The sequence below is a fragment of the Myotis daubentonii genome, chromosome 5 (assembly GCF_963259705.1).
Source record: "Myotis daubentonii chromosome 5, mMyoDau2.1, whole genome shotgun sequence".
In the NCBI taxonomy this organism is placed as follows: Eukaryota; Metazoa; Chordata; class Mammalia; order Chiroptera; family Vespertilionidae; genus Myotis; species Myotis daubentonii.
Genome location: NC_081844.1, coordinates 109,299,366 through 109,317,833, shown reverse-complemented (window position 1 = coordinate 109,317,833; position 18,468 = coordinate 109,299,366). Strand labels below are relative to the sequence as shown.

At 62.4% G+C, this 18,468-nt stretch overlaps 1 protein-coding gene across 6 annotated transcripts in view; it reads right to left on the bottom strand.

Annotated features, from left to right (window-relative positions):
• Window positions 1–18,468, bottom strand: part of TNRC18 (trinucleotide repeat containing 18) — a 77,193-nt gene that overhangs the window by 49,661 nt on the left and 9,064 nt on the right. For 4 of the 6 annotated variants that reach the window (XM_059699362.1, XM_059699365.1, XM_059699364.1 and 1 more), the window contains exons 3-5: window positions 5,420–5,575; window positions 3,346–3,471; window positions 1,233–2,903 (exon numbers count right to left, since the gene is read on the bottom strand). In XM_059699362.1, the coding sequence (XP_059555345.1) occupies window positions 1,233–2,903; window positions 3,346–3,471; window positions 5,420–5,575 (1,953 nt within the window). Of the gene's footprint in view, window positions 1–1,232; window positions 2,904–3,345; window positions 3,472–5,419; window positions 5,576–7,098; window positions 7,356–18,468 lie in introns of those variants that run through there. The other 2 variants (XM_059699367.1, XM_059699368.1) reach the window with 2 other exon arrangements.

Genomic DNA, 18,468 nt, shown 5'->3' with positions numbered 1-18,468 from the left:
AGTCCAGGGTCCCAACAAACAAGCCACAAATACCAACCCTCCAAAGCCCCAGGAAGGGTTCCAACAGCAAACTATGTAAGAGACTACAGGACACGCAAGCGACCCACCCAGTTCATCCAGTAATAAAAAAAAAATGCACCATTCATCTCTACGAACTTAGCAAGCTTTCTACTATTCAGACACAATTCTGAGGCCCTGGGCCGTGCTGCTCAGTGGGCAGAGAATCAGCCTATGCACCTGGATTGCAGGTTCCATCCCCAGCCCCCATCGGGGCATCTGCGGGAGGCAAGCACTGATGTCTCTCTCTCACGTCGATGTCTCTCTCTCTCTCTGCCTCCTCCCTCCCTCTACTCTCCAAAAATCAATGGAAAAAATATCCTAGGTACGGATTAACAACAACAAAAACACGATTCAGAGGAGTCTCAGATGAAACAGACGTACATGCTACCTGAGAAGTCACTAAGGTACTGAATTCAAGACCCGTGAGAACGCCAGGACCCTAATTCCCATCTGTCACACTCAGTCACCATTCGCTCACTTATCAAACGCCGACTGTGCGCCAGGCCCCATGGTAGGTACTGGGGACACTGAACTAGTTAAGGCTGAACCAGGAGAGCAGGGTTCGATTCCCGGTCAGGGCACATGCCCGGGGTCAGGGCTCAGTCCCCAATGTGGGGCGTGCAGGGGTCAGCTGATCAATGATTCTCTCTCGTCATTGATGTTTCTATCTCTCTCCCTCTCCCTTCCTCTCTGAAATCAATAAGAAGTATGTATTTAAAAAAAGAAAAGAAAACATCAGAGGAGGGAACACTGCAATACCTCCGGGGAGAGGTCGGCTGAACTACGGTGAGTGCCCGATGGGACATTAAAGGCCAGGAAGCAAGTAACACTTATAATAAAGAGTTTGTACCAGGGAGGCGGCCATCCACGCTGTCAACATGAGAGAAACGCAGAGGCCCAACCTCCTCCTGCAAATCGCGGGGAAAACCTAACGCGTGTAGGTGCTGGAAATATAACGGCCCCCTTTCTCCTTTCTCCGGCATTCTACACACTCCTTTGTGCACGATGGAAAAGCAATGAACTTTAAGCAGCAACTGCGGCCCCAAGGGGATCAAGGACAAATGGTAGGAGGGAGGCGGGGGAGAGTAGGGGGTGCAAGGAGGTCAGGAAAGCAAAGATGGGAGAGGTGCAGAGTCGGGGGAGGGGGCGGGATGGGGGGATCCAGGACCCACCTTTCACGTTGCTCAGAGACAGGGAGCGCTCCTGGTCCGCCAGCCCGGCGCCCAGCCGGCCACTGCCGCCACTGTCCTTCTGCCGGGCCACGGCCACTGCAATGCCCACGGGCGGGTGTCGCACCTCCGCCTCCCCCTGGGCACCGGAGCCCTCGCGCCCAAAGGCCTTGGCGCTCTCCGGCCGCTCGGGATCCCGCTTCAGCTGCCGGCCCCCGGCGGGGGCAGGGCCCCCAGGGTGTGGGAGGCGGGCCTGGGTGCGGGGGGCGCCCGCGGTGGGGGGGGCGGGCTCGGGTTTCATGGTGCCCAGGCCTCCGAAGGGGCTCTTCTTGCCGCAGCCGCCAGGGCGCACGGCCCCGGCCTCGCGGGCGAAGCTGCCGCTGTACTTGATGAGGCTCTGCATGGCCGAGGCCTCGCCCGGGGGGTGCAGCTCGGCGCCCGGCCTGGCACAGGTGGCGGCGGCCCGGGGCAGCGCGCCCCCGGGGTCCAGGTAGGCCTTCTTGGCGGCGGCCTCCTCCTCGGCGCGGCTGGCGTGGTGGTGCTGCGCCGCCAGCACCGCCATCTGCGTGGCCGCGAAGTTGCCCAGCTCGAACGGCTTCCACTTGTGCTCGGGCCCCGCGGGCGGCCGCGCGGGCTCCAGGCCGAAGAGCTTGGCGGCCTGCTGGGCGGCGGCGGGCCCGCGGGGGGCGCGCTCGCAGGGCCGCGGCTCGGCCTCGGGCTTGAGCAGCTCCTTGGCCGGGAGGTAGGCCCGGGGGTCCGGGGAGGCGCGCGCCCGCGTCGGCGGGGCCTCGGCGGGCGGCGGCCGCTTGAGCGAGCGGATCACGGAGTTCTTCTCGCGGAGGCCGTCGGGCCGGTCCAGGGGCGGCCGCGGGGACCCGGGCGGCGCCTGCAGGACGCCGGGCCGGCCCGCCTCGCGCTCCCGGGCGCGGGCGTCGCGCGCCTGCGACGCGATCTGGATGGGGCCCGGGCGCTCGTCGAAGGCCTCCACGGAAGGCACGAAGGTGGGCGCCACCACGCGGTGCTCGCGGCCCGGCTCGCGTGCGGCCGCCGAGGGGAAGATGGTGTAGCCGCCGGGGCCGGGCTGCGAGGCGAAGGCGCCGGCGGAGGCGGGCGGGGGCGCGGGGGGGCCCTTGCCCGGGGGCAGCGGCGGCAGCGGCGAGGGGCAGGGGCACGGCCCGGGCAGCAGGGCCTCCGTGCGCCGCAGCCGCGCGCTCTCATCCTGGCGCGCCGCGTCCTTGGCGCCCCGGGCCGCCTCGGCCATCAGCGCGGGGAGCCCCGGGTCCGCGCCATTGCAGAGGCTCAGGGCGGAGGGCGGCGGAGGGTTCTTGCCTTTGGGCTCGGCGGGGGCCACGCCCGGGGCCCGAGGCGGCCCGGGCTCGGCCAGGAAGGGCGACAGGCGCTCGGCGAGGCGCGCGTGCCCGCGGTCCGGGCGGCCCTCCCGCGCCTCCTGGGTCAGGTCCACCACTCCGCGCGCCGCGGCCTCCTCCCGGGGCCTCGGGTCCTTCTTGCTGAACAGCGGGGGAGGCTCCGCGCCGCGGCCCGCCCGCTCCTTGGCTGGGCCTTCCCGAGAGGAGCCTTTGGCTGGGGCGCCCGAGTGGCCGCCGGGGGTCCTGGAGGAGGGCGCCTGGGCGTGCAGGGCGCCCGCGGCGCCCGGGGCCGGCAGGTAGAAGCCGTCTGCGGGGAGGAGAGAGCCCACGTGAGCGGGCGCCCCTCTGCCAGGCAGAGCTGAGGGAGGCCCCTGAAGGGTGCCCTGCGACCCTGGGGCAAGGAGTCCCCCCCACCCCGCACAGAACAGCCCTTCCGAGGGCAGGCTCCCCTGGAAGTGGGTGGGAACGGATTTAAATCTCGCTGGACTCATGTTCCTGGGCCTTGGTTTTCCCATCCGTGAAAGGGGGAGAGGCCAGTGTGGTGTTAAGAGCGGCCCAAAGAGCCTAGAGGGTAGCCTAGCAGAGCACAGCTGGAGGACTCCGGAGGCTGGGGGGGGGGGGGCTGCCCAGCGAGCCTGTGGGGTCCTTAGGGGAGGGGTGCTGCCTGGAATACTGACTGGGCCCCAGAGAAACCCCTCAAAAGGCCCTCCCACCCATTGCCCCCATTCCCCCCACTTCTGCCTCCTCACCTTTCTGTGAGTCGAAAATGCTGGGCTGACCCAGCTGGCTGAGGAGGGGGCTCCCGCTGCTGGGGGGCTCCAGGTGGTTCAGGTGGAGGTAGGACGGGTACAGCCCGCTGGGCAGGTGGGAGAAGCCTGGAAGAGAGAAGAGAAGCCGGGCTGGACCACCTCGTGCCTCCACGCGGAGCTCCCTCTCCCTGGGCTGCCGGTTCCGTGCACGGAGCCTGAGGGTCAACACCCGCTCCCCAGGGTGCAGCTTGCCCCTCCCAACCCAGGGGCTCAGGCCTCCCTCCCTCCAGTCCCGGCGGCCTGCGCGGACCTGGGCTCTCAAGTCCATGGGGAAAAGGATCCGATGGACCCAGAGAGGAGCAATGATGAGCTAGCAAGCACTTTCAACTGCTTTGCCTTTGTTATTCTCATTTAAATCTCAGAAAGGGGATACTCTCAATACCCCCACTTTATAGATGGCAAAACTGAGGCTGGGAGATGACCGCTGCCCAAGGTCACACACAGAGGAACCTGGTTTTGAACTGAGGTCACCAGGACTCCTAATCTCTACCCAACGCAGACCAGGTTCAACTGGTTCGTTGGCGCCTTCCCTGCTGTGGGACCCTGAGTAGGTCTCTAGCTTTCCCTGAACTCAGCTCACCCAACATCTCTGCCGCCAGGAGGGAATTACTCCTGCCGAGAGCTCTCCCAGCCCCTCCCCAGGCCCCACCCGTGATGCCCAGAATCAGAGCCTCGCAGGACAGCGAAGACAGGAGAGGTAGCCATGGAGGGAGAAACAGATGCCTGAGGGCGCACAGGGCATGGAGGCTCAGAGGCCACGCAGGGGCACTGGGCACAGGGAGGGTCCTGACACTCTGCCGAGGCTGTGGGTCCTGGAGGACCACAGGCCACTGGACATCCCTGAGGGCCTTGGGTCCCCTGTGCCAGGGACGCAGAGCTTCTCCCACAGCGCCATCCATCTGATAACGACATTAACCAAAATCACTAAATAATCAAGGCACCCCCTCCTCCACACAGAAGCTCTCACTGAATCACTGAAGCTGTGCTCCTACGCAGGGATCGGTCCCTCCATTTCCTAATCTGTAAAATGGGTGCACTGTCTCACCTCCCGGCTGGCTCTGAGGATACAGTGAGTCGCATGCAGCGCCTGGTACCCTATTGTTATCGTTATTATTACTAGTACTTGTTGGCAAAGGGAGGGCAGAGGGGCTGACAGCACAGGCCCCAGAGGCAGCCACTGGGGGGCTACTATGGACTCAGATGGGACCCCCGCCCAGCAGGATGCCCACCACCCCAGGCCTAGAGTCAGGACCACCCCTCTGTGCAGGGCACACAGGATGGGGGCCATGGCAGGAACGCTCGCTGACGCTCTGGCAGAGAGGAAATGGGGCGGCTGTGGACTCAGCCTGCAGGGGGCGCTCCCAGGACCCTAACCTTCCAGCACCAGGGCAGCACAGGGCACCTGGAGGCAGGAGGAGGGAGCGGGCACCTCTCATCCAAAACCGCACCAGGGCCAGAGGTGGGGGAGGAGCGCGGAGTCCCCAGACCGGTCCCTTCACTGACGGGAAACTGAGGCTCCCGGCGGCAGGAAGCCAAACAAACAGACCCCCCATGATTAGGGGCATCACAGTAGAACTGCGACGAGCACCCAGGGCCTTGGTCCCACAATTAATGAGCTGACCCGGGGGGTGGAGCAGGGAGGGGCAGCGGGGGGTTGGGGGGGGCAGGCCCCGCCCTTGGAGCTCACTCTGGGAGCAAAATGGGTATTTCCCAAATGAACACACACACAAATCTGCAGTCACAAGTGAGAGGCGATGGGCCTGAAGGATGAACAGGAGACGGGGGGGGGGGGGGGGGGGGGGGGTGCTACAAGCAAGGGAACAGCGTGTGCAAAGGCCGTGTGACCGTGACAAGAGGAAGCACTGAGCGTCTAAAAACAGCTGGGGCACCAGGGACATGGCTGAGCCCCACCGGCCACGGCCACAGCTGGGACCACGGAGTAGGGGTGGGCTGACCCGGGAAGTGCTGGGGACACAGCCCAGCAGCCCGCACCCACCCGCCAGACACTCCTTACCTTCATGGGCATGGGCGGCCCACAGCTGCACCATGGGCAGGCTGCTGGGGGTGGGGGAGCGGAAGGAGAGGTCAGAGGGCAGGGGCACCGGGCTCCCATGGGATGAGGCCGAGGGCCCCACCCCGCTGGCCACAAAGCCGCCCAGGAAGGCCTCGCCTGCAGAGAGAAGGGGGCTGTCAGGCAGCCGCCGGGCCACACCACCTGGCCCACCTCCGGGTCTCCCCCCACTGGGAGGAGCGAACACGGGCGCCCGCCCGCCCCCTGGCTCAGGATGGGCCTGGGTCCACTCGGGCACACCCAGAGGGACCCTCGCCCACGGGCAGTGCCCGGCTCTCAGCCCCAAGGCGGGTACAGTCCTCCCTCCCCACAGATGGAAGCTGAGGCTCAGTGGGGAGCAGGCACCTCCCCTCCCAAGGCCACTGAGGGAGAGGAGGCAGAGGGGGGCTCATGGCCTGAACCCCTACTCCTGTTCTGAGTTCCTAGGCCGGGGAGGACACCCACAATTCGGAGAATGACCTCCCCAAGGACCCCACAGCAGCCCTGGACAGGCCCAGACCCCCTCAAGTCCTCAGCCGGTCCTATGCACCCATTTAAGGGGTGAGCAAGCTGAGGCTCAGATGGGAAGTGCCCGATCCCACAGCCAGTGAGCAGTGACTCCGTGCACGCCCGCAGCGGGTCCCGAACTACGGAGACTTAGTGAGTAAAATCAGTGAGTGAGTGTGAGTCGTCAGCATGGGGGCTGATGCCGCTGCCAGGAAGCCCCATCCAGTGGGCTGTCCCTCCAGAGAGCAGAGCCCCCACCCAGGGTCCCTCAAATAAGGGGTGTACGGCTGCTGGGACCGGGGTGGAAACTGCACCTTCCACTCCCAGCTCACACCCAGAGATGCCTTCTCACTCCCGCCACCCAGGGCGCGACCCCTCGAGATCCATGCACCACACCCTCCAGGGGAAGACCCTGGCAGGCCTCCCAGTCACAGGCCAGAGGGAGCCTGAAAGACTTGGGCCAGGGGCTTCCCTTACTTGGCCTCAGTTTGCTCATCAGCGAAATGGGGATAATGCCTCCCTTGAGAATTGTAATGAAGAAGGAGGCGGCATGCATTTAACAATAACAGTGATAATAATAATAATAATAATAATAATAATAATAATAAACGCTGGCAGCACCCATCCTGAAAGCACCAGGTGGCACCTTCAGCCAGAACAGCCTCAGGAGGGTCAGAGGCCCGCACGCAGAGCTGGGCACGGGCGTCCCCGTACCCTCTGGCCACCCTAGCAAAGGGCTTCCTTCCCGTGTGCCCTAAGGGCAACCTCTCCAGGTCCTGTGAGGCGGGCCTGGTTGTGACAGCCCCGAGGGAAGTGACTGCAGGGGGCACACAGAGGGCACGTGCCCCTGTGCCCGCCCAGGAGGCCAGCCTGGCCCGCGGTGGCTCCCAGCAGCCCGCAGGCAGGGCCTGCGCACAGCAGGTGCTCGTTCACCACCACCCAGGGCGGGACCCCCAAATGTCCGCTCAGTCCCTTTGGGGTGCACACAGGGAACTGAGGCTGCGAGGGGCAGGGCCTCCACCTCGGTCCCCCGGAGCGGTGACGGCAGCAGGCTGAGCGCTGGCAGGACACAGGCGCCGGCACCACCCCCCACGTCCGGGCCCCAGACGGCAGCCCCGCCCGTGCAGGCTGCTCACCGGACTCCAGCGGCGGGGCCTCGGGACCCAGGGCCATAGCAGCCGGTCAGGGCAGCCAGGCGGTCCGCGCCGGGCATCAGGGCCTCCGGGCCGGGCCCAGGCAGGCTTCCTCCTCGGCGGGCGGGCGGGGGAGGCTCCGGAAGCGGCAGCCAGAGCTCGCGCAGGGCTTACATCAGCCGCCAGCTCTTCCTGCCCCGGCCCGGCCCGCGGAAGCCGGTGGCCCGGGCCTACCCTGCCCAGGCTTGTGAAACCTGCCCAGCGGCCCCCAGGCCCGGATGCTGCCAACGGCTCCAGCCGCCACAGTTGGGGGCTCAACGGTGCCCAGACTCCCTCCCCCAGACGGCCAGCACCGCAGGCACCTACAGGCACAAATCCACTGCCCACCCTCCCTGACCGCCCCCGCAAGCGGCCAAGCCACGGATCTCAGACACCAACTAGAGAAACTCCGGCTTCTGGCTAGGCCTCCAATGCCTGCCCCTTTCCGCCTGGCCCTCGGGCGCCAGCCCCCAGGCCTCTTCTAGACCCCGCCTCGCTCACTCCACCCGGGGAGCCTTCCCTGTGCATCCCCGGCCGCGGGACCCCAGCCCCAATCCCTGTCCCCACCCAGGACAACTTGGACGCACAGGTCTGTCCCGTGGGTCGGCGGCGCCCTCACTCCTGGCCACGCCCTGGCCCAGCCGGTGTCCACTCGGGACCGAGCCCCGGAGCACTGTTGCTGGCTTCACGGGAGAGCGGATGGACAGCTCAGAGAGAAGGCAAGCCCCGCCCCTGACCCCAGGGACACCACGGGCCACCCGGGGCCTCGCGGCTGGCCTCCCCGGGGTAGAGCACGGGCAGCGGACCCCACCCCATGTCACCAGCGCCTCTGGGCTGCTCTCTGAGCCTCCACCTCGGTCCCTGGCACAGCGTACCTGGCACTCTCCTCCCCGCCAGGTGTGCCCATCCCCCCAGCTTCCCACACCCACCCTGGGCTCACCCAGAGGGTGTGCCCCTCCAGGGACAGGGACAAATCCTCCAGCACAGCCTGAGCTGGGAGGGTCTTCCTTCCTCCCACCACTGGCTGAGCGAAGGTCTGGCCCCCGCCACCCTGGGCGACGCCGGCCTCCGTGCCACCTGCTCCCCCGCATAAGATCTCACTCGAGGCCTCGGAAGGAACTGGAGACCTGAGCTCGTGGGTACCGTCCCCAGTTCCATCATTCCCTGTAACGATGGCCAAGCCGCAGGGGCCGACGCCGGGAGAGCCTCACCTTCGCCTTCACGGGCGTCACTCGGCCCCGTCACAGAGGGCCACGGACAACCACAATCGTGCCCGGAGGCAGGCGGGGCAGGGCCCCCAGGAGACGCCCGAGAGCGCCCCCTGTCCTGCCTGCCATCCGTGCCCAGCGGCCCACACCGTTCCAGGTCTGCCCCGGCCACTCGGGAGACCTGAGTCGAGGCTGGTGAGACGGAGGAACCACATCTCCGATCGCACTCAAGTTCCATTCATCCAGACGTGATTCAGCCACAGGCTGGGCTGAAGGCTCCTGCCGGTCGGAAACTGGCAAACTGGCGTGGGGCCCGGCCAGGGCCTCGGACAGGCCAGCCGCCCCCTCGACGAAAGGGTCTCAGGGTGACACACTCACACAAACTCTGGCTTGGACGCCCGCTGGCTCTGACTTTGGGCAAGGTCCTTGACGTCCCCCGGCGGCAGGAGGTGGGCGGCAGGGCGCCCTCCGCCCCCACGGGCGGACATGTGCGTGTTTTTAAAGCGCTTCTGTGAAGTGCCCTGCAAGGCCGCTGTCCTCATTACTGTTCTCACTATTTATTTATAGTCGCCAAACCTGGGGTTCGGGGAAGGTCACGGTCCCAGGGTCCAAGCGGGACCAGTTCCTCTACCCAGATTCCTGCCTTAAAACAAAACGTCAGCTTTGAAACTACAGAGCTGGTGGTGACCGTGACCAACGCGCTAAACACCAGCGGACTGCACACTTTCCAACGCTTAACGAGTGGTATGGGGGTTTCACCTCGATTTTTCAAAAAGCAACAGGTGAGATCTACTCTCGGCCTCAAATCCAGCCACACGGCCGGTCCCAGGTCCCAGGCCCCAGGGGCACGACCGGTCCCAGGCTGACACCTCCCACAGTCCTGGGAGTGAGGCAACCTGGTTACCCCATTTTACAGACTAAATAACTGAGGCTTGGAGAGGCTGCCCGCGTTACTGAGCCTGACCAAGTTGCTCAGCCAGCGCTACAAGGAATCGGCCACACCGAGCCCGGGCATTCCATCATCCGACCCTTAGCTCCAGGCTGGCATGGTCCCTCGGACCCTGAGTGAGGGGAGCCCCCCCCCCCAGCACAGGTCCCGGCCCCTCCGAGGTGTGGAGAATGGTCTTCTCCTTCTCCGGTCCTAGGTGCCCAGTGAGAGGGGAGGTCACCCAGGGGCAAGCAAGGGGACACCCAGGCTGGATATGGGGCCATGTGCCCCCCACCTGCCATCGCCTGGAGGAGGGGTCCCGGGTCCCTCTGGGAGCGTAAGCAGCAGGGAGCTGGGCACAGACACCTCAGCACCCCACCCCTCTGCACTGAGCTAACAGGTCCTCCGCCGCCTAGGACCCACAGACATCCCCGCCCCTCCCACCCCAACATGCCAATGGCCATGTGCAAGCTCCTTGGGAAGCCAGCAGGGAGCACGCGTTTGGAGATGCGGGCGGGCCTGTCTCAGCCATTGCCACCCCCTCACCAACACCCAGAACACAGGCAGGGGTCTGCAGACTGGGAGGCTGGCCAAGGGCACCCGGAGGTAGAGCTCAAATCCAAACAAGACCCCTTCCCTCCTTCCCTCCTTCCTTCTCTCCCTCGGCCCCTCGACCCCTCGACAGGGCTCCTGCGTGCTGGGGGCTGGGGAACCGGAGCCACCCAGGTGCATCCATAAGGGGCAACGCCATGCCATCTGCTGGCAGGTCCCCACAGGGTGATGGCGAGGCCACCTCGCCGGCCAGTGGCATCTTGCTCTGCAGGACAGAGTCGCTGGGGGCCTTTCTGGAAGCTGACGACGGAGTGGGCAGCTGAAGTCCTCGCTGTGAGGCAGGAGGGGCACTGGGGCTTACGGTGGGCACAAAGGTTTGGAAAGGCCCAGCTGGTGTGGCTCAGTGGTTGAGTGTCACAGTTCAATAACCGGTCAGGGCACAGGCCCAGGTTGCGGGCTCCATCCCCAGTAGGGGGTGTGCAGGAGGCAGCCAGCTGATGAGGTCTCTCTCTCATTGATGTTTCTCTCTCTCAATCCCTCTCCCTTCCTCTCTCTCTCTAAAAATCAATAAAATCATTTTGAAAACATGATAAACGTGATAAAGCCCTAGTGGTGACCATCAAGGGCGTCACCACTATCACTCACGCCCGGGCCGGGCAGGAATGGGGAACAGCCTGGCCCCATTCCCCCCTCCGCTCGGGCAAACCATCTGTCGGCATCGCACTCCCTCTCCTGCAGCTCGGGTGACACTGGGTGGACGTGGCCTTCCCTCACCGCCCGCCCCGCCCCGCCCGGGGCCAGTCTCTCCACGGGGCTTATCGCCGCCTACCCTGCCACACACGGCTCCTCCTGGGTGTGGTGCCGGCTGACGGTCCCTCTCCACCCGCTGGGACACCTTTGTCTTGAAAGGACCAGGTGATAAATACTTTAGGCCTCGCAGCCGCTTCTGCCTGGCAGCGAACGCAGCCTGGACAACACCTCACCGGGCTGGGCTTCGTGCCAATAAAACTTTATTGACAAACATGGGGGGGGTCCCCTTTGGCCCTAGTTTGCAGACACCCTGCATTACAATGTGGGCTTCCTCCATCCCGGTGCCCTTCACAAGGCGCACAGTAGGTGCTCTATCAATGTTTACCGTGGGGGACGGGCAAGGTCAGGATCAGCTGGGCGGAGGGACGGGAAGGGGGCTCTGCCTGGGGCGCCCCTCGCGGCCAGTGCGGGGCTTGGGAAAGGCTTCAAGGCTTCCAGGGGGAATGTGGGCAGTAATACTGCAGGAGCCGTGTGGTGTCAGAAGGTGCCAGACTTATGGGGGTGACCACCCCATAAGCTATGTAAGGGTCCAATCCCTAGGTCGTATGCCTGAAACTAATGTAATAGTGTATGTCAACTGTAAAATTTTTAAAATTATTTTCTTAAAAGCTTCAAGTCTTTGCCCTAACCGGTTTGGCTCAGTGGATAGAGCACCAGCCTGCGGACTGAAGGGTCCCGGGTTCGATTCTGGTCAAGGGCATGTACCTTGGTTGCGGGCACATCCCCAGTGGGGGGTGTGCAGGAGGCAGCTGATTGATGTTTCTCTCTCATCGATGTTTCTAACTCTCTATCCCTCTCCCTTCCTCTCTGTAAAAAACCAATAAAATACATATGAAAAATAAAAAAGCTTCAAGCCTTCCCTTCACCCAATCCTCCTCCACTCTGGGAGGGCGATTCTTGCCCCTTTCACAGATCAGGAAACTGAGGCTCTGATTCCCAAACCCACCCTTTCTCACGCAGCCACACCATCTTTCCATACGTTCACTCCCAAAGAGCCCTCCCTAACCACACAGAACACATGCATTTTCCCTTTCGCGCATAAAGCACCCGGCCCGGCAAGCCAGGGGCCACGGCTGTGAAGATGTCCGGCCGAGCATCTGGCCGGCAAGATCCGGTCAGGGTCACCCCCCAGAAAAGAGCTCCTTCCAGCCCGGGCCACGTGACCTGTGCGTTGCCATGACAGCAGCTGAAAACAGCGCCAGGACCCTCCGGGTAGAGTGACCTTCAGCCGCCCGGCAATGCAGTTCCATTTGGAGACCCTGCCCTCTCGGAGCCAGGGCTCGCGGCTAAAGCCCCTGCTGCAGAGAGAGCCTCCCCACTGTCAGACCCCCAGTCACATCACACCCACAGAGAACGGCGCGAACGGGGATTCGGGGGAAAGTTAACTGCTCAGTATGACAAGGAACTGTCAATAGGGATGATGTCATCGTCACCCATCACAGCAGCACGGGTTCGGTTCAGTTTGGTTGGGGGGGGGGGGGCGCGGGGAGCCAACCCACGCCCAGCTTTTGGAAGACAAGTGGCCAGAGCTTGTCAAGGCCCAGGAGGCGCAGACCCACTCCTGGGGCCCTTCCCAAGGAAGCCCCCCGACGTGTGGGCAACGATGTGTTTACCCGTCAGGATGCCGGGCAGCCAGGCATCTACAGGCTCACTGCGACCCCATCAAGTCCCAGAGGGACAGACCCCTGGGATCCCCGTTCTAGGACGACCTAGAGGAGTCAAGTTCATAGCGACGGAGGGGAAGGGGCTGCCCGGACTGGGGAGGCGGGGGAGCTGCGTGTCATGGGGACTGGGCCTCAGTTTGGGGCGATGGGAACGTTCTGAGGAGGGTGGGTGACGGCCACACAGGAGTGTGACTGTACGTGCAACAGCACGGAGGGGCCTGGGGAGCACTGCACTGAGCGGAACACGCCAGTCAGAGAGATAAACCTCACACGCTCTCCCTCATTCGCGGGATTATAATGGTCAACGTAAACTGCTGAACAAAAACAGATGCAGAGACAAGGGGGGGGGGGAGCAACCAAAGGGCCTGTACGCATGCGTATTAGCACAACCAATGGACACAGGCCCTGGGGCGGTGGGGGCCCGTCCTGGGGGCAGGAGTGGGGGGGTCAATCGGGAAAAAGGAGACATATGTAAGGCTTTAAACAATAAAATAATAAAAGGACAGACCTCCAAAAAAATGTGAATGTTCGAAATGCCACGGAACTGCACGCCGAAAACTGGTTAAAATGGCCCATTTTATGTATATTTTACCAGTTAATAAAAAGTCACCTAGAGGCAAAGGATCAAGCATAGCCCTGGCAACCTTGGAGATGAAGGACAGGGTGTGAGGACTCAGGCCAGGGGTGGGGGACCCCAGCCCGAGGGCAGTAACAGCCCCGAGAAATCGCTTGGTCTGGCCCTGCCCGGGCCTGAGGGGTGAGTCAACTGAACGTTTAACCAAGTGCAGCTGACCGATGTTTAAGCTGGGAATTGTGTGTGGCCCCTCGAATGAGGTTATAAATACCCCAGTGGCCCTCGGCAGCAGGTTCCCCACCTGTGCCTGAGGCTGCCCAACACCGCCACGCCCGCCCGCCACGCCGGGACCTACGCCACGGAGCTGCCGGCACAGGCACGGCGACCCACAGGCTCTGGGACGGGACGTCCAGACACAGGCCCACAGGTGCCCTGTGGGGGAGGGTGTGTCCCTGGTAAACACTGCTGGTCAGCTGGGTCTCCACCCGGGACAGCCGTGCATCGCCCGCCTCGGACACACGCCACCCGCGGCAGGTGCGCGTGTGACGGCGGAACCGGAAGCTGGGCTCCCACAGGCCATCCCAAAGCGCCAGCCACGGAGGCCAGCGGACACGCCCCTCCCACCAAGACCCACTCCTCCTCACGCGGCGCCACGGGAGGAAGAGAGGGACCCCACATGGCCACGGCGTGTCCGTGTCCACAGCGTGTCCCCAGCACAGCTCGTGGCCAGAGTAAACACAGAATTCCTGCAAGTCAGTAACTCAGACGCCCGGCCACGCGACTCCGGAGACTGGCTTAGGGCCGGCCGCTCAACGTCACAGTGAAAACGGCGGAGGGAGGGTCCCAAATAAAAATCCCCGACGGCCAGACGGCCAGCAAACCCAGGACGAGGGCAGCCGCCTGAGCGCCGGAGGAAAAGGGACTTAAATCCTCCACACCCACCAGGAGGCTGAAGGGGAGGAAAAGGAGAGACGCAGCCGGAGGGGAGGGAGTGTAAGTGGGCGCAGCCGCTCAGGGAGCCTGCGGACCCGCCAACCCTCCCGGCCACGTGCCAGCCCAAACCTTCCCGCCAACCACGGCCAACCCGAGTGTCCGTCGGCAGCTGGACACACAGACGGGCAGGGCCACGCGAGGGAACGCCTTCCGCAAGAATGACCACCACACGGAACACGGCACGGCCAATCTCCGACCGCGCGATAGCGCACACCGCGTGCTCGCCCAGCGGGAAGCACGCACACCGATGGGGACCGGGGTCACCCAAGACGGGCTCTGCGTTTGTCTTAACCGCTTGATTGCAGGTTCAGTCTGTGAACAAAAATCGTTGCGCTGCACATGATGATCTGTGCTCACTTCTCTGTGTGTCTTAAACATCAATTAAAAAATAGCCTTAAAAAGAGATCGATGATGCATGAGGCCCCGGGTCTCCCCCCCCCCCCCCCCCGCATCTCCGCCAAAAATAAATAAATAAATAAAGAGATCGATGGATGAGGGAGGGGCGATCTAAACTCACCCACAGTAAATGTTACATTTAGAGTAATCTCGATGGACATACTTTGCAAAAACCTGAAATAGTAAGTAATTTAAAATGAACCAAGAAAGGAAACAGGAAAGAGAATCCCTATCAATGCCCCATCTGCCTCTCCCTGGCCCCTGGCCTTTTCTCAGGCCTTGCTCCTGGATCCTTCACTTCCCCGCTGTGTGAGCTTGAGAAAATAACACCACCTCTCTGTGCCTCCCTTTCCTCTAAAGTAAAATGAAGGCAGCAAAAAAGGAAAGACGCTGAGACTGGGGCCACACCGTGTCCTCTGCTTCATGGCGATTCCTTCTCCCGGAGGACAGCACTGCTGGGGTAGCTGGTAGAGGTGGGGTGGGGGGCTTACCCTGCACGGTCGTGGTGCTGTGGGTTGGCCACGGGGCCTGTGGTTGCTGGCACCATCCCCACACTCGCATCGGTGTGGCAGAGGTGGCTGAGCGGCTAGAAATGCAGAGGTTCCTCTAAGCCCAGCAGACACACGTGAGCTGCGGAGCCGCCAGGCCAGATCAACCAACCAGCCCAGACCAACCCGCCAGGCCCCACCCAGTCGGGAGGGAGGGGTCCAGCCAGGTCTGGGGGCTGGCCCAGGGAGGCCAGGCCGCCCACTCCCCACCCAGCCTGCCCCAGCGACGGGGCTTTGTTCCTGCATCTCCCTCACTCAGCAGAGCTCTCCTCTCTGCCTTCCAGCCGGGAGCCTGCCCTGACCTCCCCGAAGGGGTCAGATCCCAGCAGGCATCTCTCCACATCCTGGAGCCCCCCAGCTCCTCCCCGCAGCGGTCCTGGCCCTGAGGGCGGTCGGGGTTTAAGCCGAGCCCCTCCCCACTCTGGAATCCGGGCTCCAGGTGGGATGGGACTTCCACTTGCCCCAACCAGACGCCCAGCCCACTAAGTGGGTGCTCAAACCGAAATAAAGGGGACCCCAAGGCGCCCAGGGCTGAGAGGCCCGCAGCTGGGACAGTGATATGCAAATGCCGCTCCCAGCCTCGCCCCAGGGCTCTGCCGCCTCAATCCCGCAGCAATTACCAAGGACTTCCCCGGAGACGCCCCTTCCCCTACGGACCGCCTGGAGGAGGGGGCGGGATGGAGGGCGGGCCAGCTGGGAACTCCGCTCCGCCACGAAGGCCTCCGCGTGGGAAAGACGGGAACCGAGGGGCCGGTCTCCCGGGCACGTGGCGGGGGACAGGGGGCCGACCCCAGAAAGAAGGGGTGACCCAGACAGCAAATCCTTTCCCCAAAGCCAGAACCTCAGGAAAAGGGCTGAATGGGGTTTAAAAAGGAGGAAAAAGAAAAACCGAGAGGAACGAAGAGGAGGAGCCTCCACACTCGGGAGGCGGGAGAGCAGGGTGACAGGGTGACAGATGTGCAAGTCGGCAGGTGGGGAGGGGGGAGCCGTCCACAAGCAGCAATCCTGACACCCCCACGCCCCCTCGCCCTGCTGCAGGCGGGGGGCAGCGAGGAGCAGAGGTGAACGGAGAGCCCGGCCTTGCGGGGGGCACTGTGGACCCCGCGGACCGGCGGAGGGGCCTGGGCTGGATTCTCAGGGCTGGGGTGGGCGATCTTCACCTTCACCCGGGTTTAAAGGCACAGGAGACCCAGGCAGAAAGCAAGGACCTGCAGACACACTCAGGGAGCCCACGTGGCCAGCAAGGCCCGACGTGGATGCGAGTCCCCCAGCTCGCCGACGCGTTTCCGGAAGGTGAGCGGACGGGACGGCACAGAATCAACCACAGGCATCGAAAGACGCACGAGGAAAGAGGAGGAGCGCGGTGCGCGGGGCGGGAAGCTGCGGGGAAGGACCGTTCACATCCTCCGCGACGAGCAGGAACGCACCGTGGAGCAGGCCCGGGACGGGACGCCGCGGGCACAGGAAGGAGAAGCTCCCGGACGCGGACGCTCAGAAGCGCCGCCTAGAAATGAAAACCGTGACCCTCATTAAACATTAACCGGGAAGGTCAGGAAAGACACAGCTCAGAGCGCCTCCTGGAAAGCGGCAGCGGCAGCGGCAGGGAAAGGGGATGGAAAAGGAGGGAAGTGGGTGGCCAGGGCAGGAGAGCCCACACCTGCTGGTGCCGGGAAGGAACTGATCAAACACTCCTTACGTTGTTAACAGGGATTCAGCCGCATCTCGGGCCGAAGGCCTCATTCCCAGCCGGCGTGGCCGGGGCAGCACCCACACGGAAAACGCCGGCGGGCCGGAGCTGGCCACGTCACCGCGGCATTTCGTAACGCCGGTGATAAAAGAGTAACAGCAGCAATAACGTTTATGAGGCTCGCTTTGCACCAAGCGACGTCGTAGGCATTTCTGTTCATAAACTCATTTAGTCCTCACACCGGCCGTGAGGGCAACGCCCGCTATTATGCATTTCACAGAAGAGAAAACTGCAGCGCAGGGGGCTGGGTGCCACGGCCACGGCCACGCGGCTGTTCGCGTGTTTGCGCATGCCTTTCGGAGCCCAGGCCCTTGGCCATGACGTGGTGCACGAGATGTTAAGCATTTGGAAAAGGTTAAAAGAGAGTTCACAGACGACGACCGAGAATCAAAATAGCAGCGGCTCTCCTCACAAGTGACCCTGGAACTTAGCGGATGATGTTGCAATTCTTTCAAAACACGAAGGGAAAATTATTTCCAAACAGCCAGGCCAGTGTGACGCCTAGAACACAGGCATTTCCGGCGAACTAAGTCCTAGGTCGGCCTGGAGACGTTCTGCCTTCGATTACACCCTTTCACAGAAAGCCGCTGCAGATGTGCACCTCCAAAACAAAAAGCCGGAGAAAAGGCAGGCGGGGGAGCAGCCGGCGGGGCGGGCTCAGGGATTGAGCATCGACTTCTGAACCAGGAGGTCACGGTTGGATTCGCCATCAGGGCACATGTCCGGGTTGCGGGCTCCATGCCCAGTGGGGGGCGTGCAGGAGGCAGCCAATCCATGATTCTCTCCCATCATTGATGCTTCTCTCTCTCGCCCTCTCCCTTCCTCTCTGCAGTCAATAATAAAAACATATTGAGAAAAAGGAAAGGAAGCATGGGACTCGGGAAGCAGATCTGACGCAGCAGAGGGCGCAGGGAGTCGGAAGGCGGGCGGCCCTGCCCCAGGTCCCAGCCCCAGGCAGACCAGACCAGAGCAGGAAGATGGAAAATTCCAGGAAAGAAATCTCCAAGAAAGGAGAGAGGCAGCTCATTCAACAGGTGCGACCAAATGAAACGGGTACCAAGAGCCTGGAAGAGAGGGATTCTAAGAAATACCAGCAAGTGGGAAAAAAGGAAAAGAGGCAATAGCTACAGGAAATAAAGAAATAAACTTTATTGCACCGCTCGGCTCACATGTAAACGATATTCACAAAGCTAAAGCCATAAAAATGAAACCAGTTTAAACTGTATTTCACGTATATTTGGAGGGCAGGGGAAGTAAACACGGCGGAGGGGTGATGACACTGAAACATTCCCCAAGGGCTTATTATACCTGATACTGTTCTAAAGGCTTTCGGCGTAAATGTTTGATCCTCCCTCCATCTCGTGAAGTAGGTACTATTCGCCCCATTTTACAGGTGAGAAAACCAAGGTACAAGAGGTAAAGAAACTTGCCCTCAGTCTCCCACTAAAGAGTCACGATTCAGATTCAGGCAGCCCATGCAAAATTCTCGCCTTCCATAAACGTCAGCAGAAAATCCCTAAAACAGAAACGGAACTAGCAGCAGAAGCAGGTAATTCCTTAGAAATGGGTGAAAAAGCCCAAAGAGTTTTTTGAAAGCGGGAATCGGCGCTGGCCGGCGTGGCTCAGTTGGTTGGAGCATCGTCTGTGCACCACAGGGTCACAGGTTTGATTCCCTACCCGGTCAGGGCACATACCCAGGTTGTGGGCTCAGTCCCCAGTTGGGGGCTCACCCTCCATGCTTCTCGCTCTCTCCTCCTCCCTCTCTCTCTCTCTCTAAAAGCAATTTAAAAGGGCTGGGGGTCAGCAATGGGAGGGACGGGGCAGGGAATTGTTGGTTTTCTTCTAAGGCTACTTGTTCAGCCACGTGTGACTTTTCTTCTAAAGTTTATATTAAGCAGAAAGCAGAACTGGACA